At 39.4% G+C, this 19,157-nt stretch overlaps 2 protein-coding genes and 2 long non-coding RNA genes across 4 annotated transcripts; 3 read left to right on the top strand and 1 right to left on the bottom strand.

Annotated features, from left to right (window-relative positions):
• Positions 1-1,374: 1,374 nt before the first annotated feature.
• On the bottom strand, positions 1,375-6,610 carry LOC139768405 (uncharacterized). The gene is made up of 2 exons (XR_011717352.1): positions 2,419-6,610; positions 1,375-1,877 (listed from the first exon to the last, which is right to left on the bottom strand). It is a non-coding gene; the product is annotated as an uncharacterized lncRNA (long non-coding RNA).
• Position 6,611: 1 nt separating this feature from the next.
• On the top strand, positions 6,612-7,444 carry LOC139768402 (uncharacterized). The gene is made up of 2 exons (XR_011717346.1): positions 6,612-7,172; positions 7,315-7,444. It is a non-coding gene; the product is annotated as an uncharacterized lncRNA (long non-coding RNA).
• A 1,057-nt stretch (positions 7,445-8,501) lies between these two features.
• Emc7 (endoplasmic reticulum membrane protein complex subunit 7) lies at positions 8,502-10,269 on the top strand. Its single transcript, XM_071698538.1, has 4 exons — positions 8,502-8,826; positions 8,922-9,180; positions 9,278-9,352; positions 9,540-10,269. Exons 1-4 carry the CDS (start codon positions 8,624-8,626, stop codon positions 9,666-9,668), a joined length of 666 nt encoding a protein of 221 aa, XP_071554639.1. The 5' UTR covers positions 8,502-8,623; the 3' UTR covers positions 9,669-10,269.
• A 1,776-nt stretch (positions 10,270-12,045) lies between these two features.
• On the top strand, positions 12,046-18,786 carry LOC139768378 (Friend leukemia integration 1 transcription factor; the record flags this gene model as incomplete). The annotated part of the gene is given in 5 exon segments (XM_071698493.1): positions 12,046-12,087; positions 12,089-12,326; positions 12,425-12,685; positions 17,233-17,497; positions 17,698-18,786. Coding segments are annotated over 5 exon segments (1,119 nt in total), but the record flags the coding sequence as incomplete, so codon positions are not given.
• Between the last annotated feature and the right edge of the window lie 371 nt (positions 18,787-19,157).

The following is a 19,157-nucleotide window of genomic DNA, read 5'->3' as shown; positions in this document are numbered from 1 at the left end:
ACGCACGCCGGAGGATTGCCGGTGGATTAAACGCACGCCTGAGGATGGCTGGTGGATGGCCGATGGATTAAACGCACGCCGGAGGATGGCCGGTGGATTGAACGCACGCCGGAGGATGGCTGGTGGATGGCCGATTGATTAAACGCTCGCCGGAGGATGGCCGGTGGATTGAACGCACGCCGGAAGATGGCTGGTGGATGGCCGATGGATTAAACGCTCGCCGGAGGATGGCCGATGGATTCAACGCACGCCGGAGGATTGCCGGTGGATTAAACGCACGCCTGAGGATGGCTGGTGGATGGCCGATGGATTAAACGCTCGCCGGAGGATGGCCGGTGGATTAAACGCACGCCTGAGGATGGCTGGTGAATGGCCGATGGATTAAACGCACGCCGGAGGATGGCTGGTGGATGGCCGATGGATTAAACGCACGCCGGAGGATGGCTGGTGGATGGCCGATGGATTAAACGCACGCCGGAGGATGGCTAGTGGATGGCCGATGAAATAAACGCACGCCGGAGGATGGCTGGTGGATGGCCGATGGATTAAACGCACGCCGGAGGATGGCTGGTGGATGGCCGATGGATTAAACGCACGCCGGAGGATGGCTAGTGGATGGCCGATGGATTAAACGCACGCCGGAGGATAGCTGGTGGATGGCCGATGGATTAAACGCTCGCCGGAGGTTGGCCGGTGGATTAAACGCACGCCGGAGGATGGCTGGTGGATGGCCGATGGATTAAACGCACGCCGGAGGATTGCCGGTGGATTAAACGCACGCCTGAGGATGGCTGGTGGATGGCCGATGGATTAAACGCACGCCGGAGGATGGCTGGTGGATGGCCGATGGATTAAACGCACGCCGGAGGATGGCTGGTGGATGGCCGATGGATTAAACGCACGCCGGAGGATGGCTGGTGGATGGCCGATGGATTAAACGCACGCCGGAGGATGGCTAGTGGATGGCCGATGGAATAAACGCATGACGGAGGATGGCTGGTTGATGGCCGATGGATTAAACGCTCGCCGGAGGATGGCCGGTGGATTAAACGCACGCCGGAGATGGCTGATGGATGGCCGATGGATTAAACGCACGCCGGAGGATGGCCGGTAAATTGAACGCACGCCGGAGGATGGCTGGTGGATGGCCGATGGATTAAACGCTTGCCGGAGGATGGCCGGTGGATTAAACGCACGCCGGAGGATGGCTGATGGATGGCCGATGGATTAAACGCACGCCGGAGGATGGCCGGTGGATTGAACGCACGCCGGAGGATGGCCGGTGGATTAAACGCACGCCGGAGGATGGCTGATGGATGGCCGATGGATTAGCGCACGACGGAGGATGGCCGGTGGATTGAACGCACGCCGGAGTTGATTTCAATTTGTTATCATTTTATTGTTAATTTTGCAATATACATATGTATATATCGCTTATGCGTACGCGTGAATTATTTATACATATGTATCACACATAAGCAAATGTTATTAATAAGTACATGTTAATATAATGAACAATACATATTAGTATTAAATTGTTATTAAGTAAAATACATTATGCATTCGTTGACACGCTTGAAAGATGATAAAAATTATGAAAAGAATTTTAAATTGTGAGAAAAGCGAGAATCTCGAGTTTGGAGTCGTCTGTAATTCCTCAGAAATCACTCCTGTTACGCGGGAAGCATGATGAGCAAGAGGTTGCGGCTCCAGCTGGCTAGTTCGGACACGAACCATTAGCACGGACGCAAACCATGTGCAGTTACCGAGCGAAACGACGTAGTTGAGTTGCACTTTCTCAGGCGGCGCGTCGGAAAATGCGTCCCCACGAAAAAGGCCGGGAGGCGGGATGGCCTCTCTCAGGTTTCTCTCTGTCTCTGGTAAGAAAAAGAAAGAGAACATAAAGCCCCTTGCACAATGCCAGGCAACAGGCAATAGGAACAGGGAATAGAAATCAGAAATCATGTATAAAGCCTTTTGCACAATGCCAGGCAACAGGCAATAGGAACAGGAAATAACCAAAAAATCGTTAATTACAACCTAAAAAATTCGAATGCTATGATTGGTTGGCAACAGGCAATAGGCACAGAATTTCCAACGTGACGGAAACTCTGTGCCTATTGCCTGTGTCACTGTTTATTCTGCATTTATACATGATTTCTGATTTCTATTCCCTGTTCCTATTGCCTGTTGCCTGGCATTGTGCAAGGGGCTTAAATGCAGAATAAACAGTGACACAGGCAATAGACACAGAGTTTCCATCACGTTGGAAATTCTGTGCCTATTGCCTGTTGCCAACCAATCATAGTATTCGAATTTTTTAGGTTGTAATTAACGATTTTTTTGGTTATTTCCTGTTCCTATTGCCTGTTGCCAGGCATTGTGCAAGGGGCTTTACTGTAGCGCGATGTTCCTGACCAAAATTTGATTGGCTGTCGTATTCTTCGGCCGCCATTATGCGCAGTGCTACACTTGTCTTCCTACATCCAGAGAGAAGGATGAGAGTGGTCATGCCCGCATTTTAGGTGGTCCCCGTCCATGAGCGCCTCTATGTGCACAAAACGTGCACATTGAACTACGTAGCCATGTCCACGAAAATTTCTGATGGGTAACGCGTTATGTGCACGCTCTATTGGTTCTGTTCCGTGCTATGTGCACGATCTTTTGGTTCTGTTCCGTGCTATGTCGAAAGCGTCGGTAATGCATAATACTTGTATGGAGGGGATGTGCTGGCCGCGGCGGCCGCGCTCGACGCTCGGCAACACTCGGCAAGCTTCGAGCCAGTTCGAGCGAAGAGAGAAGGACAGACATACGATCTGCTGTCTCCTTATTATGATGTAGCTGTAGCTGCTTAGCACGCATTTCGGGTATCGCGTCTCGCGTCTCACCAAGCGTCGAGTCTCGAGTTGGCAAATCGACGATGCGTTGCGTTACATTTATGTTTCCACTTACGAATTTTAATTGTTATGTTTATAAATATATATTTATTTAATTATATTATATATGAAATTTATAAATATAAAATTTACAAATATAATTAAATAAATATTAACAAACATAAAAATTAAAGTTTGTAAGGATAATGTATAAAAATAGCAATCCTTGTTTTTGCCCATACGCTTTTTTATCTGAAAAAAGTCCTACATTAAAAACATTAACTTTAGCACAGTATAGCATAATATTTAAAAATATTTAAATGCATAATAATAATTAAATAAATATTAACTATCGAGAAAAAAATTGTAGTGTTGTTTTTACTCTTATTAAGTATATAATTTTAGCTATCCATGTTTAAACGACCAAATCACGAGCGCCAAAAGAGAGATATTGGATTAAAATAGAAACAATTTATTAAACAAACAATACACACGGTTAACGTTTCGACTGTACTTATAGTCTTCTTCGGAACGGATTGCTATGAAAGAAGAAAATAAATATCAAAAAACATGATAACGTGTTTAAGTTAACATTTTAAAACATTAAACAATCTCTTAATAATAATATAAATAAAATAAACAATCTAATTCAATCACAAATATAAAAACGCAGAAATAATCGAATAAAACGATGACAATATAACTATAAAATTTATTTATATTGAGAAGTAAAGAAGGTAATCTCTTCCATCAGAAAAAAATGTAAAAAATTGTTAAGGAGATATTCTGGTTTGAAAAGTCATAAAGAAAGATATTTTTCAGGAATTTTTTGCAGGGAAACGAAAAGAGCGAATAACGCTAAACTGTATATACATGTTTATTTAGCCTTATTTTGAAAATATATTTTTAGTTTTAAGTAATAAAAATGCTCTTCTTTTCCATATTATATCCTGTCATTAGAAGGTGTAAATGACAGACGCGAGACGGTGTAAATGATTCTAGCTGTTCTAAGTATCTGAAACGCAAAAACCAAAAATTTTTTTATTCAGGAGAAGTGTGGCTATCGTCTGAACTAGAACTGAACTAATATTTCCATTCTGGCGGCCTTTTTATTAAAAATATTATAACTTTTTTCGAAACTTTGGAAGTATTTTATTAAAAGAAAAAAAAACTAATAAACGTATAATGTTTATTCTAGTTCAGACGATAGTCACACTTCTCTTCTGAATAAGAAAAATTTTGGTTTTTGCGTTTCTGATACCTAGAACAGTTGGAATCATTTACATCGTCTTTCATTTATACCTTATTCTAGTGACCAGGATATAACATAGAAAATAGAGCATTTTTGTTACTTAAAAAATAAAAATATATTCTCAAAATAATGTTAAAAGAACATGAAAAGTTTAATGTTATTCGCTTTCTCCGTTTCCTACAAAAAATTCATGAAAAATACCTATTTTTACGAACTTTCAAATCAAAATACTTCCTTAATTTATTATTTGTTATTAATATATATTGTTGGTAATTCATATATAAGTAATTAGAAAGCATATAGTACAAAATAGTTTCAATATTCAAATTATTGCAATAATGAAGAAATCAATTATTTACAATATATTTACATTTTCTTCTGTGTCTGTATCGTATGTATTATTGCAGACAAGTTTCTTTGCACGTTTACATTTCTTTTGCAGATTTTTTACAAGCTTATCTTTCACAAGTGTGATATGTCAAATACAGACAAGATTTTTGCACGCTCATCTGTTATAAGCGTAATGTCAATTGCAAGATTTTCATAATCAAACGTTCAACATTTTCGACATTTTTCTACAAACGAGGGACCAGCAATATCGTCCGCAGCATGTAGCCTCATAGGCCAGTCAATTTACGGTTTTAATCGAATTTGAATTCGGAAGTTTAATTTATGTGCCATTCGATATAGTAAATGGGACTGCAGATATAAACATATCAATTTTGTGCTTTGTAAAAAAATAATAATAATAAAATATAAATTATAAAAAATTGGTCCCTTTCGACCTTTTACTCGAAACGCTGCGAAAACCGTTCGAAATACAGCAAAATTGCACAAAGATAATTTTGTAGAGAATTAAATTTCCTATAAAAAGATCCGGGAGGAGGGCATTTCTCTTGTAAAATTAATAGCTCAGACATGAGCCGAAGTCGCGCGATCAGGAATTCGCCAGTCGCTAGCTCTGGTTAGTTGTAAAATTCAATATCAATACTTTAGCATTGAATGAAAACTCTCAAAAAATTCAAGGCTTAACTAGGTAAAATAGGAAAGCTATTTCTGGGTTCAAACATTTTTTTATCGATAAATTCAAATTATGACAGTTGTGTGACAAAAATTTATTTTTCGTTCGATACTGTATAACTTTGATCGGCTATATCTCGGAAAGTATTAACCGGAGTTCTATTCTTCCTCTATGAGAAAGCCAAATTAATAAATACTTATTATGCATCAAATAAAACACAAGAGCTTTCTCATAGAAGAAGCTTTATGAGTGAGCGAAATCAAATGGTTGATGAAGCAACGTGCAAATTCTTAATTTGCACACTTAACAATGGTGAAGAAGCGATGTGCAAATTCCTATAGGAATTTATTAATTTTGAATTCGAAGTATAGGTTCCAATCGAAATCCGCATGAATATAGAAACCGGGCTAATTAAGAACCAGCGCGGTAAATGATGCGCGAAAGTTTTATTTATATTTTTATTTTACATATTTTCCAACCTTTGACTGCGTGACGACTAGATTTGCCAGACTTGAAACACAGAACCTGGAAGAAAGTTCCAGGTTCGAACCCCCTGGCAGAGGTAATATTTTTCGCAATGATTTCTTTACAGTTATTTAGATGCATATAGCATCAAAAATTAAATCGAATCGATTTAATTAGGTGAAGGGGGGGATGATTTTACTACTCCAACCGGAGCTGTGTTTCAAGTCTAACAAATTTAGTCGTCAAATGTTAAATGTAACGCAACGCATCGTCGATTTGCCAACTCGAGACTCGACGCTTGGTGAGACGCGAGACGCGATACCCGAAATGCGTGCTAAGCAGCTACAGCTACATCATAATAAGGAGACAGCAGATCGTATGTCTGTCCTTCTCTCTTCGCTCGAACTGGCTCGAAGCTTGCCGAGTGTTGCCGAGCGTCGAGCGCGGCCGCCGCGGCCAGCACATCCCCTCCATACAAGTATTATGCATTACCGACGCTTTCGACATAGCACGGAACAGAACCAAAAGATCGTGCACATAGCACGGAACAGAACCAATAGAGCGTGCACATAACGCGTTACCCATCAGAAATTTTCGTGGACATGGCTACGTAGTTCAATGTGCACGTTTTGTGCACATAGAGGCGCTCATGGACGGGGACCACCTAAAATGCGGGCATGACCACTCTCATCCTTCTCTCTGGTACAAATTTACAAAACGTAGACGTTGAACTACCCGAGTAGAAATTTATTCAGGCGTGCCTGTTGTCATGTACGGCCCTGATCAGGTATGAATGAGGCATGCCTGACTACGGCATGCCAGATCAGGTCCTGACTGGTGCCATATCAAACATGCCTGGTTATATATAATCAGGCAAGCCTGATAAGGCAATAATCAGGACCTTTTTGAGTATCCCCTAATACACAAATTTTCGAAGGTCAAAAAATCTGATATATTTATTAATATATAATATTTATAATAAAACATCGAGGGCCTTTTTTATTTGACTATTATTATTATATTGTAGAAAGTACAATTTGTCTTCTTTCATTATATAATATTAAAATTTGTTTTTAATAATTATATATTTGAATTAATAAATATAATATATATACAATAATAATTAGTGTGTAGTAATTATAAGTATAATTATAATAAATTATATATATACGTACTGTATGAGAGAATTTTTTCTTATTGTTAATAGATTAGATATGATAAATATAAGGTTAGGTTAGGTAACCTAACCTTATATTTATCACACATATTTTAAAATAACTTGGGTTCTTACCGTGACTACAATACTGTCAAAAAGTTAATGATAGACAACTGACGTTATATAGTATTTGGCTGGGTTGTCCGTCCGCCTTAGGCATGTGCAGTGTATTAATCTCATATGTACAGATATATAATACACACTGTGTTACTATTATAGAATAGCTGTTAATCCACCGCTATCAGAAATTGTGTTTTTTATATATCTCGAAACTCGGCTTCGAAACTATAAACTACTGATGATTTCATCTTTTGTACAGTCAATCTTTTTCTAATTGCACAGGTGAGTAAAAGTACATACATCGTATTTACATCAATATATATGCTGTTGAAATTTTATGAGATTACTCATTTTCTTATTCCTAAGAAAATGAGTTTACGGTCGAATGTATTGTATATATATTGTTTAAATAACTGTTTAACAGGACATGAGTGACAATAAAAGAAAACGAAAGCAAGAGCTAACACGACTACGGGTGAAGCGGCATAGAAAACATAAAGCTTATTGTAGTACATCTGAAAATGGAAATAAATCTGACAGTTCATCTGCTTCAATGGCTTCTCCTGCTGCTGCTTCAATCTCAAATGAGCAAGAATTCTTTATGGACATCGAACAATTTGATTCATATGATGAAAACACTGCAGTGAACAATAATAATGAAAATTTAAACTTAACGCAGGATTCCATGAACAATATAAATGATGAGAATATTCTCAGTGACAGTATTGGGGACAATGATCAAGCTGATTTCGAAATGGATGAACACAGTAACACATATGAAATGGATGAACATAGTAACACAGATGAAATGGATGAACACAGTAACACAGATAAAATGGATGAACACAGTAACACAGATGAAAATATAGATTTATTAGAAGCCAGTATAGATAATGAGGATGAATTCTATGAATATAACGATGAATTTGATGAGATCACAGAGCTACGAACTTGGGCATTGTCTGGAAATCCTACTATACTCACACACGACTTGATGAATTATTGCGTATCCTGAGGACTCGTTTACTTCCAAATTTACCAAAATCTTCTAAAACTTTTTTAAAAACAGCTTTTCTTTATCCTGATAATGTCCTGAATATTATGCCTAAAAGGGTCCTCATGAATTCGGCTGACATGGTCCTTATTAGGTAAATGAAATCCGGTCCTGAACATGCAATGCGTTACACATCTTGTCAGGACCATGTCAGGTGACTTTACCAGGGCCAGATTATGTATTATGGCACACCTGATCCGGACCTGTTCAGACAGTAACTGAAATTTCTACTCGGGTACGTAGCCATGTCCACGAATATTTCCAACGGGTAACACGCTATATCCACAGTCGGTTCATATAGAAGTTTGCGTGACTATTAAAATTTAGGTAGCTAATACGTAATATAATACTAATCTTATGATTTATTATTATTCTATTGTTTTATAAACACGTATGTACGCATATTTAAGGCCTGATAATATTTTAATTTAAAATATAATTTTATTATCATCCGGGTTTGATTATCCATCAAGTGATAACTGTTATCATTGTAGAGAAAAACCTTTCTCCGATATAAAGCACACTGGTGTTTTCTAGGACATACAGGTGTCATATGCATCGCAGTGTCCAGGTGGCTAGGTGCGCAAGGATTGATAAAGCGCATGACAATTCGGTCGCAGGTGGATAATGGTGGACGACATACGTAAGAGAGGTTAATGATTGTTCGCTCGTATTCGTCATGAGGGGAATTCTGTGTTTACTCGTCGTTCTCGCGAACTTATGCGAGCGATACGTAATAGCGGAGCATGAGGAAGACGCGTCCACGGATTTGTTTGTGATCGAGGGGAAGGTGTTCCCCTGGGACAACGCTGCTTCCACCACTGGGTGGCAGCTCATGACGCATGTGATGGCAAACGGAGGTGAACACTATGGCTTTCTGAGGTAATGTAGCTATGCGCATTCGGTGCGGTACGAACTTGAACGAATTCACGCGCACGGACGCGCTATATATGTTAAACGAGCATGTTTGATTTCAGGGAAGATGGCACGTTTATAATCTCGAACGTCCCGTCTGGGTCGTACATGGTTGAAGTAGTAAATCCGAATTACGTTTATGAGCCAGTCAGGGTCGAGATCAATTCTAAAGGGAAATTCCGAGCTCGAAAGGTCAATTTGATACAGACGTCGCAAGTGATTCAAGTACCTTATCCGTTGAAAATGAGGCCTCTAGCACCGTTCCGATATTTCCAAGTTAGAGAGCAGTGGCGGTTAACAGACTTCCTGTTCAATCCCATGGTAATAGAGCTTTGGACGAAGCGTAGACAATGCATGTGCTTTGATTTCCTCCCTTCCTTTTGTTAAAGTCGTAATATTTCTTTTCCATTCTCCTCAGGTTTTAATGATGGTTCTGCCACTTGTACTGATCATGATTCTGCCAAAAATTATGAATGATCCTGAAACTAGGAAGGTAAGAAGACCTAAAGACCGGCCAAAAATTATGAGTGATCCTATAGACTAGGAGGGGGTTTTTTTTCTAATATCTAGAAATAAATGAAAGATAATACTGTAAGATACACTCACCGTCTAACATAAATTACCACGTAGTTTATATATTCTAGTCCTTGACAAAGTCATAAACTAAATGCATTTTGTAGGAAATGGAGCAATTAAATAATCTCACTATCTATAATATGCCAGAAATGTCTGAAGTAATAACGTCTTTTCTTTCTGGAGGAGAAAAACAAAAATCAAAGGCTGTAAAAGCTGCTAAGAAAAGACAATAATGTATTAGTTTAGTTTTATTATCTGTAGATGATTATATGTATATGTTTACTCTAGTCGTTAAAAATATATTAAGATACGACGACGAGAGGCGAGAAAAACGTTCCAATTCCTTGCATCGAGTATCGCGTAAGATTGCGATTATTAATACGTTAAGCCTTTAAACTACGACTACTTGAAAGTGCTTGATATATTCCTACAGTTTCATAATTCACCAAAATAATTCGCGTTTCTTACATCAAATAAAGAAACGATAACAACGCCAGCAACTTTCTAACTTGTTATTCGTCTTTGTTTTATGTGGTCACTTTATACACAATTTCATAAATCAGTAGAGAATATGAATATAAGTAAAAAAAAAAAATCTGACCTAATATGATGTAATGACACACATAATATGTAATAATATGTACAATATAATTGTACTTCGTGTCACAAAGACATTATTTTGTTACACTTTCTTGTGTCGGTCACTCTCTGTGATGTCTAGATTAATCCTGTCTTATGTAAGGTGTCCAGGCACAAGATACAATTTTCTAAATCGTAAAAAGGCATGTATCTATAATACCACAAATAAACAACAATTATGTATAAAATCTTGAACTATGGGCTTCCAAAACGAATTATCATCCATCTTATATTCCTTCACACTCCCAATCCTCAAATTTTTCTCAATCAACTTCGGTTAAAACCGAGGCAAATATATAGGATGAGTGTCTGGATCAAACCGTCGACTACAAATCCTAACACAATGATATATAATTTAATTTTATAATGTCCCATTCTTTTGTGATTGTCTGTTATTAATCGATTTTAATAATTATTTCGTACTCATCCTACAAAAAAAAATATCTAAAACGATGTAAGAAACTAGTAGACTTAAGATATTTCCAATTTAGCATTACGTTGAGAAATTGTAACAAATGATAACGATGGCTGCTCATAAAATGTTTAATAAAGAATCGCCAATCAAAGATCCTTGTTCTTCTGAGAAAAGTTTCTACATATAGTTTAAAGAATCTCAAACATTGTATAAAATTTCTTTTAAAATCTTTATCTAACGTTCTCGAAAATATCGCTCTGTCCAATATCGACGGATGATTATGATGGTGTGCTTTCTTATCTATATACAAAACTATACAAATGAGAAATTTTATAATTTTCCGTTTAAAATATCTTCCACAAGAGCATTACGTGTGAAAAAATAAAATTATGTTTATACATCGTTTTAATTTGTCACGTTAAAGTGACCAATGGATCTATTGTATAACTCGGATTGTATCATAGATAAGGAAGGACATAAAAATGTTCTCGGAAATGTTTAAGTCATAGCATGACAAAAAACCGGCTGGCACAGGATGCGACATTAAATATATATTTTCAAGTATGATTAACACGCAGATCTAGGTCTCATTCAGGTCGACAAAAAAAAATCTACGCACATCTGTAACTCGCACTGAAAGCAAAAAGCAAACGTGCGGAAATTCTACAGAATTCTTTCCTAACGGAGTTAGGACAGGAAAACGGGGGATCTATAATTTATAACAATTTATAACAAAAAAGATCTTCAAACGTACAATAGTGGACCTTAAAACTTATTGCTTTAAGGAATATTTTCAGATATCGCGAGATAAACTCTGCATCATCTCTGTAACGCGATTTGTGATAAATTAAAAAAAAAAGTTACATTATTCAGACTTGATTAACGCCAGGAAGCGGGATCGCACCGTCCGTGGGAATTGACAAAAACGAAAAAAGGGACATGAGTAAAGATGAGCAATCACAAGCGTGATTCAGCGGTCGACGATGCACGGAGCCCGCTCGGAGCAACTTGGCCGAGCGAGAGCGGCTGAGTGTACCGCTCTTCCGGGAATCCATATTTCGCCAATCGAGTCTCTGGTTTGGCCGTAGTTCGCCTCCTCCCGTCCGACCGATTTCGTTTCATTCAGGTCGACAACGACTAGATCGAAGCATCGTCTTGCGACGTGATATTACGCGATGTTGTGTTGTACCACGGCGATTAAGTTTTTTTACGTTGCGAGAAAAATAATTGAACGATCGATCGTGCGATCAAATAATTACTTAAATATTCGTAGCCAAGATGTGTGGAAGAAGAAAGTTACGGTGAATCTATATACTGTATATTTATAGTATTTAAAGTGATTAAGTGCAATGTGAAAATGAACACGAGCATCGATCAGTCGATTAAGGCGCTAATTCGGCGAAGACATCTCGCCGGACTTACTTACGAGATGTAATTTTGCTGGGAACCACGTTTCGACGCCGAAATTAGGTGAGAATGCTCGACGTTACTCGATGCGAGATGGCGACGATAAATGATCGATTCACGAAGAAAAATCGTGAATTCCTTCGTCGAATTGTGGACATTTCTCAAGATTCGGACACTGTGCATCAGATACCATCTGAAATGACGGACTCTGAATCAAATTCGGGATCGAAGTCGAAATCGAAGAAGGGTAGTGATAAGAAAACACAAGTGCCCACGAGCTGCAGACAAACTCGTGCGATGCATTCGCAGGTGCATGGAATACTCAATATTGAAACCGTGGAACACAAAACCGTGTCGGAAAACGACGAGAAAAACAACGATGAAGATCCCGATAACCGTCCCGAATCTGAGCAAATTATGTTGCCGTCCGGTAAATATCTAATCGGCGAACGATGTGTGAAAGCTGTACCTCTGACTCACATATCAAAGTATGGGAAATCCCGATAATTTCGGATCCTCGTCTTTCAGATCCGTCCAAGTGGAACTCGAGTCACATAAATGAATGGCTTCTATGGTGCGGTCGGACATTCGCCATTAGATCAGGATCCATCGCAGCGATACTCCCGTCGACCGGCGAGGAACTGTTGCGATTAACACTACAAGACTGGCAGGATATCGGCGGGACGGCAGGTAGTATCTTAGCGAGACATTTGGCTCATCTTCATCTACAAGCCACTGGCGTGCGTACTCCGGGTTTACTGCAAGAAAACGAAAATAGTGAGAGAACTGGTGAGTCTAAGCTCAAAATCACTATTTTCTTATTACAGATACTATTAAAGATTATAATGATTAATAAGATTGATATGTCAGTAATTTGAACCCAGGTCCAAATTTACATTTAAATTTAGATGTTCGAAATAAATTCAGGTTTTCTGAAAAATCAAAATTTGACTCGTTGGACTATTTGGGTCATCGAAATAGTCCTAATAATTTTAAAAAAAGTTACTTTGGATAGATAAAATTATTCATATTCCATTTCTAATTCGGATTTTGGATTCTTCCAATATCTGAATTTTGATATCAATTACTTCATCTAAAAACGACAGGATATAGTTTAGTCTTTTAAAATTATTTTTAGGTTTAATGTTTATATTTAGTTAAATATAAATAACTCCTTAATAAATTTTACCAGAATATTAGTTTTCAAGATCTGCCACTGTGTTATCTATTCCTCACTTACTTCTACATATAATGTACGCTTAAAACAGGTCGTAATAACATTTTTTCTCTTGGCGATAATAACATCTTCGCGTCTACGCATATTAATTGCAAACATAAATCCAAAGCGATTCACGCTATAAATCTAAACGGTAAAGCTTTTAGGAAAGCTTAATAGGCATTTGGTCTTGGACCTGTCACGATTGAATGGAGAGTGACCGGAAAAGGCTAACCGTTCCCCAAGGGCCGATTCTGGTCCAACTGGAGCTTATCTAAAGCTTTAACGATGGCGGCGATCTATTACAGATAAACGCGGTCCGGCAGGAAAGTAAATATCGGTATCGTCGAACGGATAGTTTCGCCCCAGACTTTCTTCACCTCTGTCGCTCGCATGACCCGAAGGGGAAAAGCAACATATGTGCCGAAACGTCCGTACATTTTGTATAAAATCGAGGCGATTGAATAGGAAAGCGATAACCCGAGGAATAAAAGAGAACAGCCTACCAAAATCGAGCCAAATTTCATTTCATACGAAAAGAGATTTCTACGAGGGTGGACTGTGGTATTTAAGAAAACATTTTATATAATCATGTTAGAGCCAATTTCACCAACCACGATTAGCTTAACCGACGGTTAAAGTTAGCAAGGTGAATTCATTTCTATTGGTCAATCCTGTTAACTTTAACCGTCGGTTAAGCTAACCGTAGTTGGTGAAATTGGCCCTTAGTAGTAACAAGAGTAATACAATATAGACAGTATAATACATTATATTAGAATTGGTCTCGACTGCGTAGAGTCACAATAAAGAAGCACGAGAAAACGAGGTAAAAAAAAGAAACGTAATTTCCCTTTGTCTATGCTCTATTCGCCCCTCTTTTTCGTATACGGAATACACTTTCGAGCACCATCTCCTCGGACGTAGAGGAAGAAAAGCGAAAAGTGAGAGGTACCGAACTGTGGCAGCGTAAGCCTCCGAGATATATCGTCCGTTTGAATAACGTTGCAGCTCTCTTTCTCTCTCTCTCTCTCTCTCTCTCTCTCTCTCTCTCTCTCTCTCTCTCTCTCTCTCTCTCTCTCTCTCTCTCTCTCTCTCTCTCTCTCTCTCTCTCTCTCTCTCTCTCTCTCTCTCTCTCTCTCTCTCTCTCTCTCTCCTTCCCTCCTTCTCTGCCTCCCTTTCTCTCTCGTTTTCAATGTGTGCGTCGGCCCATCTCGCCCCGGCAGCAGCCGTTTATTAAACGAATCAGTGTTATCGCGGTGAGAGAGTCCTCATGAATAAACCATCGAGTGTTTAGGGCAGCGGAAAGGTGGTGCCACGAGGGGTTACGAGCTTGCCGCGCGACCGCTTTTACCCCTCTTTCAGCTCTCCTCCGGGGGCAGGCTCTAACGGGCTCGGGGGTGGTAAGCTCGCCGCGGGGCGCGACTATATTGTTTTCGTGATGAGCGGCAAACGTTCTCTGGATCTTGAATGTAAACGGGATAATTTTACGCGTCGCATCTCCGTCACACGTCGCTTAAACTTCTCGCTTTGTGTGTGCGGCATGCACTTTGTATCCAAGAATACATACACACGTGTAAAATATGTGCATCCACGATATCCTCGAATGAATCCATTCGAGCCTGCCCGTCGAGCACTTTATGTCATCTTTAGCACAACAGTCGAATAGTGAAATAAAATTTTTCACATTCTCCCTTCCTCTCTTTCTTTCTTTTGCGTATCATAGTCGGGTTGGCGCATCTGTAATATATGAAAGTGTTGTATATACGAATCTTTTTATATCGTTACAGTCCTTTGTTAAAATTCAAATTTCGCACCACGTTTCCGTATGTCTTTCTATTCTTGTCGATTAGTCTAAAATGCAACGTAATTCTTGGCAATGCACGCCATTGTTCATTAATGTTACAGAGACTGGAAAATATAAATATCTTCTAAGCTGACTCAACTAGTATAGACAATAATAGATGCGATAATATTTAATATGAGAATCTCCATTAAAACTTCTTTTATAATTATAACATAAGCACCGACGTCTATAAAGAGCAATCACTTCAACCGAGAGTTCTGTGCTAGATCATTTTCATAAAAATGTACAAAAGGATTTTAAAATATTTTTTTGTGTTCTGTATCGAACGAAAGAGGAGCGAGCATATATTGTACACTTTTAGTTTACGTCTCCGTAAGTCAGATGAAGTAATATAAAATAATAATACGAATGTACGTAATCTATTCAAAAATTTTCCAATTCTTTTACAACAGCGCGTCCACACAATTACCACGTCTTTCTATTGTGATTAATTATCATGCTACATCGAGAGAAATTTCTTTGGGAGGCACAAGTTTCTTCGTTTTGGCGCAAAACTCATAAATCAGTATTGATGCATGGACGCGTTATCGCGATGGAGGACTCCGGATGTTTCTCCACAAATATCTCGGACCTTTTTCTCCTGACATTCTTTCGTAGACGTTTCACACAACACCTCAAGATAATACTATTGATTCACTATTTGTTAATAAGCTGCTGTGTGTGTGTGTGTGTGTGTGAAACTCAATCATTTTGAAAATCGCAAAACACATACAAGCTCATATACAAAAAAAAAGCGATACAGTACGATGACTAATCACAACAGAAAGACGCGATACAAGGGAGATTATTTATTAAGACCGCTGCTGTAATAGACAGCACCGCTTATCGCACTTATCGGCGTGACGATAAGTTGGCGATATATTATAAAAGTTCAGAAAATTTTTAAACAGACGACGTATATCCAAATTTTTGCAGAAATGTGATCTAAAAAGAAACGATTGCTCCGAACAAGCACTTGAGAGACCCATTTACGAGAGAAGAAATTTCGAATAAATTTATTTAACTTTGGCCATCTCGCTCGAGATCTGGAAAAGATACTTGAGTAAATTTCGAAAGAGAAAAAGAGACGACAACTATAGGTAAGTACTCTAAAGCGCAGTACGTCAGAAGAGGGGGTGTAAAGGTATTCCGTTCTTACCAAGACCAAGAGTGGGGTGCGCGAAGGGCTGAAATAACCAGGGGCAAAGGTCGCTCAGTCGCTCTCTGCCCACTGACTGGCGGGGTTTTATTCCAAATGCATTTACCTTCCGTTGACGATTGATGTTGCATTGTGGCGTGCGTGGGTGTACTTGTCTGAGATGTGTAGAACGTCATCGATATCAGTGAAATGAATCTCAATTGATATTCCCTGATTTGTATCCATTATTTTGCGAGACAGTTGGTTCGCGATGAAGCTGTTCGTGCTACGTTCGCTCGTGTGACCGTCCGAGCCCCTGTAAAATTAGTTTCTATTATTATTCCGCCGACACGAGAAATCCATAACGATGCATGCTCTTTCTCTTTTCAAATCAAAAAGATGTAAAATCGCGATAAACATTAAGACTGCAAGATGATCGTCATGCTGAAAACGCAAGAAAACGAATCCTCAATGCGCGGAATAACTCTTCAGAGATGATGGGCTTGTCGTTTATCGGTTTCCGAAAGCGCACAGGATTAGGCTAAAATAGTTTAATTCGGCGCGTAATGTGGAGAATTCAGACGCATCCTTTACATCTTCAGCAGGACACCAGATTGCACCCTTCGGCCGCTGCGATTTTTTATAATGGTAAATTCAGAAAGACAAGAAATTAAAAATTAAATTTTTGAAAATACTGTCGCAAGCATATCATCCCCGTCGCTCTGTATTTACGAGTAACGTTGCAACGCGTTCAATGTGTGCAGAAAAAAAATTATTTGCGCGCAACGAATGCAATAGCTATTTAGACAGTATAAAAAATAGAATATTATATATAATAAAACTTTAATGTAGAGAGAAAGGATATTGAAATAATTGCTCGGCTTCTCATATACTCTCGCGGTAAACTCTAAACCGATAATCATCGTAATTCTGTCTCGGATCTTGTAAACATGACGGAATATTTACGTGGACAATACGGAAATACAGGATAAAAATCCGTGTCAGTCAGAACGAGAAGACAAGTGTACTGGGGAAAGCCGGCGATCCATCGTTCTGTCTCTCATGGTCTAAGCGACTCGATCTCAAGAACGCCTCGAGAACGGGGTTTGGTGCATGCGTATTCCGTTTTCTGCTCGCAGATAGGTTCAGCCTCCTACAACGGACTTGCTCGCTGATTGGATCAACGGCTGGAGCCAGTGCCTCGGGGGCGGTCGGAGGCGGACAGGTTCAGCTCTGGCAATTCCTGCTGGAACTGCTCTCGGATTCGTCTAACTCGTCCTGTATCGCGTGGGAGGGCTCGAACGGGGAATTCAAGCTCACCGATCCGGACGAGGTCGCGCGTCGTTGGGGCGAGCGCAAGAGCAAGCCTAACATGAATTACGACAAGCTGTCACGCGCATTGAGGTAATTGCATAAACGGATATATGACACAATCGTACATATCATATCGTTCACCTGTCTTTCCTCTTCCACATATCTCATAGATCTCATCTTCACCAGATCTCTCTCAAGATTCTTGTAGATTCAAAAAATTTGACCGCTTTGAAACATGCTTTCCCACATGCTACGCAGCGCTGTTAAGAAAGAACATTGTTATTTCGCAGATATTACTACGACAAGAATATAATGACGAAAGTTCATGGTAAACGTTACGCTTACAAGTTCGATTTTCACGGTTTGAGAATGGCTTGTCAGTCACAGGCCGGCATCATGTTGGAAGCGTCAACGTCGTCGCGTGTAACAAATGCGAGCTGTCATCCTCATCATCAGACTCATCGCTTATATCCAGTGGGATCTGCTCAGCACTCCGTATCGTCCTCATTACAAACGGAACCGTCGCCTTCCAATCAACAGCAGCCGCCGCCACCACTGCCACCACCGCACTATTGGTCATATCGATATTCATCACCAAAATAACATTGTCTTCAATCATTGTTAGATATAAGATTATGTTGGCCGATGTCAACCTGAGTGGATGATAGCTCTTTTGATTCCTTCTCCTCTCTCTTTCATTCTTATCTTGGACATATTGCCACTGTTTTTTCAAATTTTGGACTCAGAAATGACTAGATATACTATACAAGATTTTTATTGCCTGAAAGACAATAGAAATCTTATAAAAATATTCACAATTAAGCAATGAACATAAGTACCATTATAATGAGATCAAAGATGACAAAAATATTAACCAGTAATGATTGACAGTGATATCAACGATTCGAATCTAATCATTTCTAGCTGAGGAATGTTAGAATGACACATTTAACTTCGTCTCAGTTCTCATTGACAATCGACACGTCGTAGGGACGAACTGTACATACATGACTATTGATGATAATAGTACACACGTGAAATATTTTAGACCTTTAAAGTCTGGCAATCATTGGGATTGCCTCCGTATTCTTTCACAATCATGCTCCGAGATGTGCGAACCTGTAAATATACATACACGAAGCAATACAGCACATTCTTATTTCCTCGTTATCACGACTACTACTCTTGTAGGATCTACTATATCTTAGTAGATTCTATACTAACTCGTTATTAACTATAATACTTTTATAGAATCGTATACTCGCAATGTATATTTTGTAAACACGACTTTCTATCTAATAAATATAATGTAGAAAATAAAAGTCTCTCACATTGTGCAAACCGATTGAAAATAAAGACGTCGAGGCATCGCTAGTTAAGTCTGACTGCTCGTGCTCGTAGAAATCAAAAGTAAGGTCATCTGGCGCAGATCTCAATTCGACTCCCTGCGATTACCTACCCTGCAAATAATCACTTATGATTACGCAATCGCGAGAAGGCATGCCGTAAGCAACGAAGCAATTCTAAACGGCGCTAAATTGTGATTAATAAATACCGTTTTGGAGGATGCAATTTGGCTCGACGCGATCCGAAATATTCGTGTGATTATCACTGTTGGCGCGAACACGTAACTCTAAAGACCGTCGATAGAAAGCGCGACACGCTTTCGACCAATCGTCGGTAACTTTGCCATCTCTCGGGCCGGCCGCCGGACCGAGTCGGGTCGAGTAGCTGTGGCGTGGCGTCGCTC

The sequence above is a fragment of the Temnothorax nylanderi genome, unplaced genomic scaffold, assembly GCF_030848795.1.
Source record: "Temnothorax nylanderi isolate EJ_2023f unplaced genomic scaffold, tnyl_v1.0 TNYL_tig0016_pilon, whole genome shotgun sequence".
In the NCBI taxonomy this organism is placed as follows: Eukaryota; Metazoa; Arthropoda; class Insecta; order Hymenoptera; family Formicidae; genus Temnothorax; species Temnothorax nylanderi.
This window is presented reverse-complemented; position numbering and strand designations above follow the sequence as displayed.

What these genes read in the sequence shown, in the direction of transcription:
- Emc7 (XM_071698538.1), top strand. Translation starts at nt 8,624, where the DNA reads ATGAGGGGAATTCTGTGTTTACTCGTCGTTCTCGCGAACTTATGCGAG. An exon ending in GAACACTATGGCTTTCTGAG is followed by an intron (nt 8,827 to 8,921) that starts GTAATGTAGCTA and finishes GTTTGATTTCAG; the next exon opens with GGAAGATGGCACGTTTATAA. An exon ending in ACTTCCTGTTCAATCCCATG is followed by an intron (nt 9,181 to 9,277) that starts GTAATAGAGCTT and finishes CATTCTCCTCAG; the next exon opens with GTTTTAATGATGGTTCTGCC.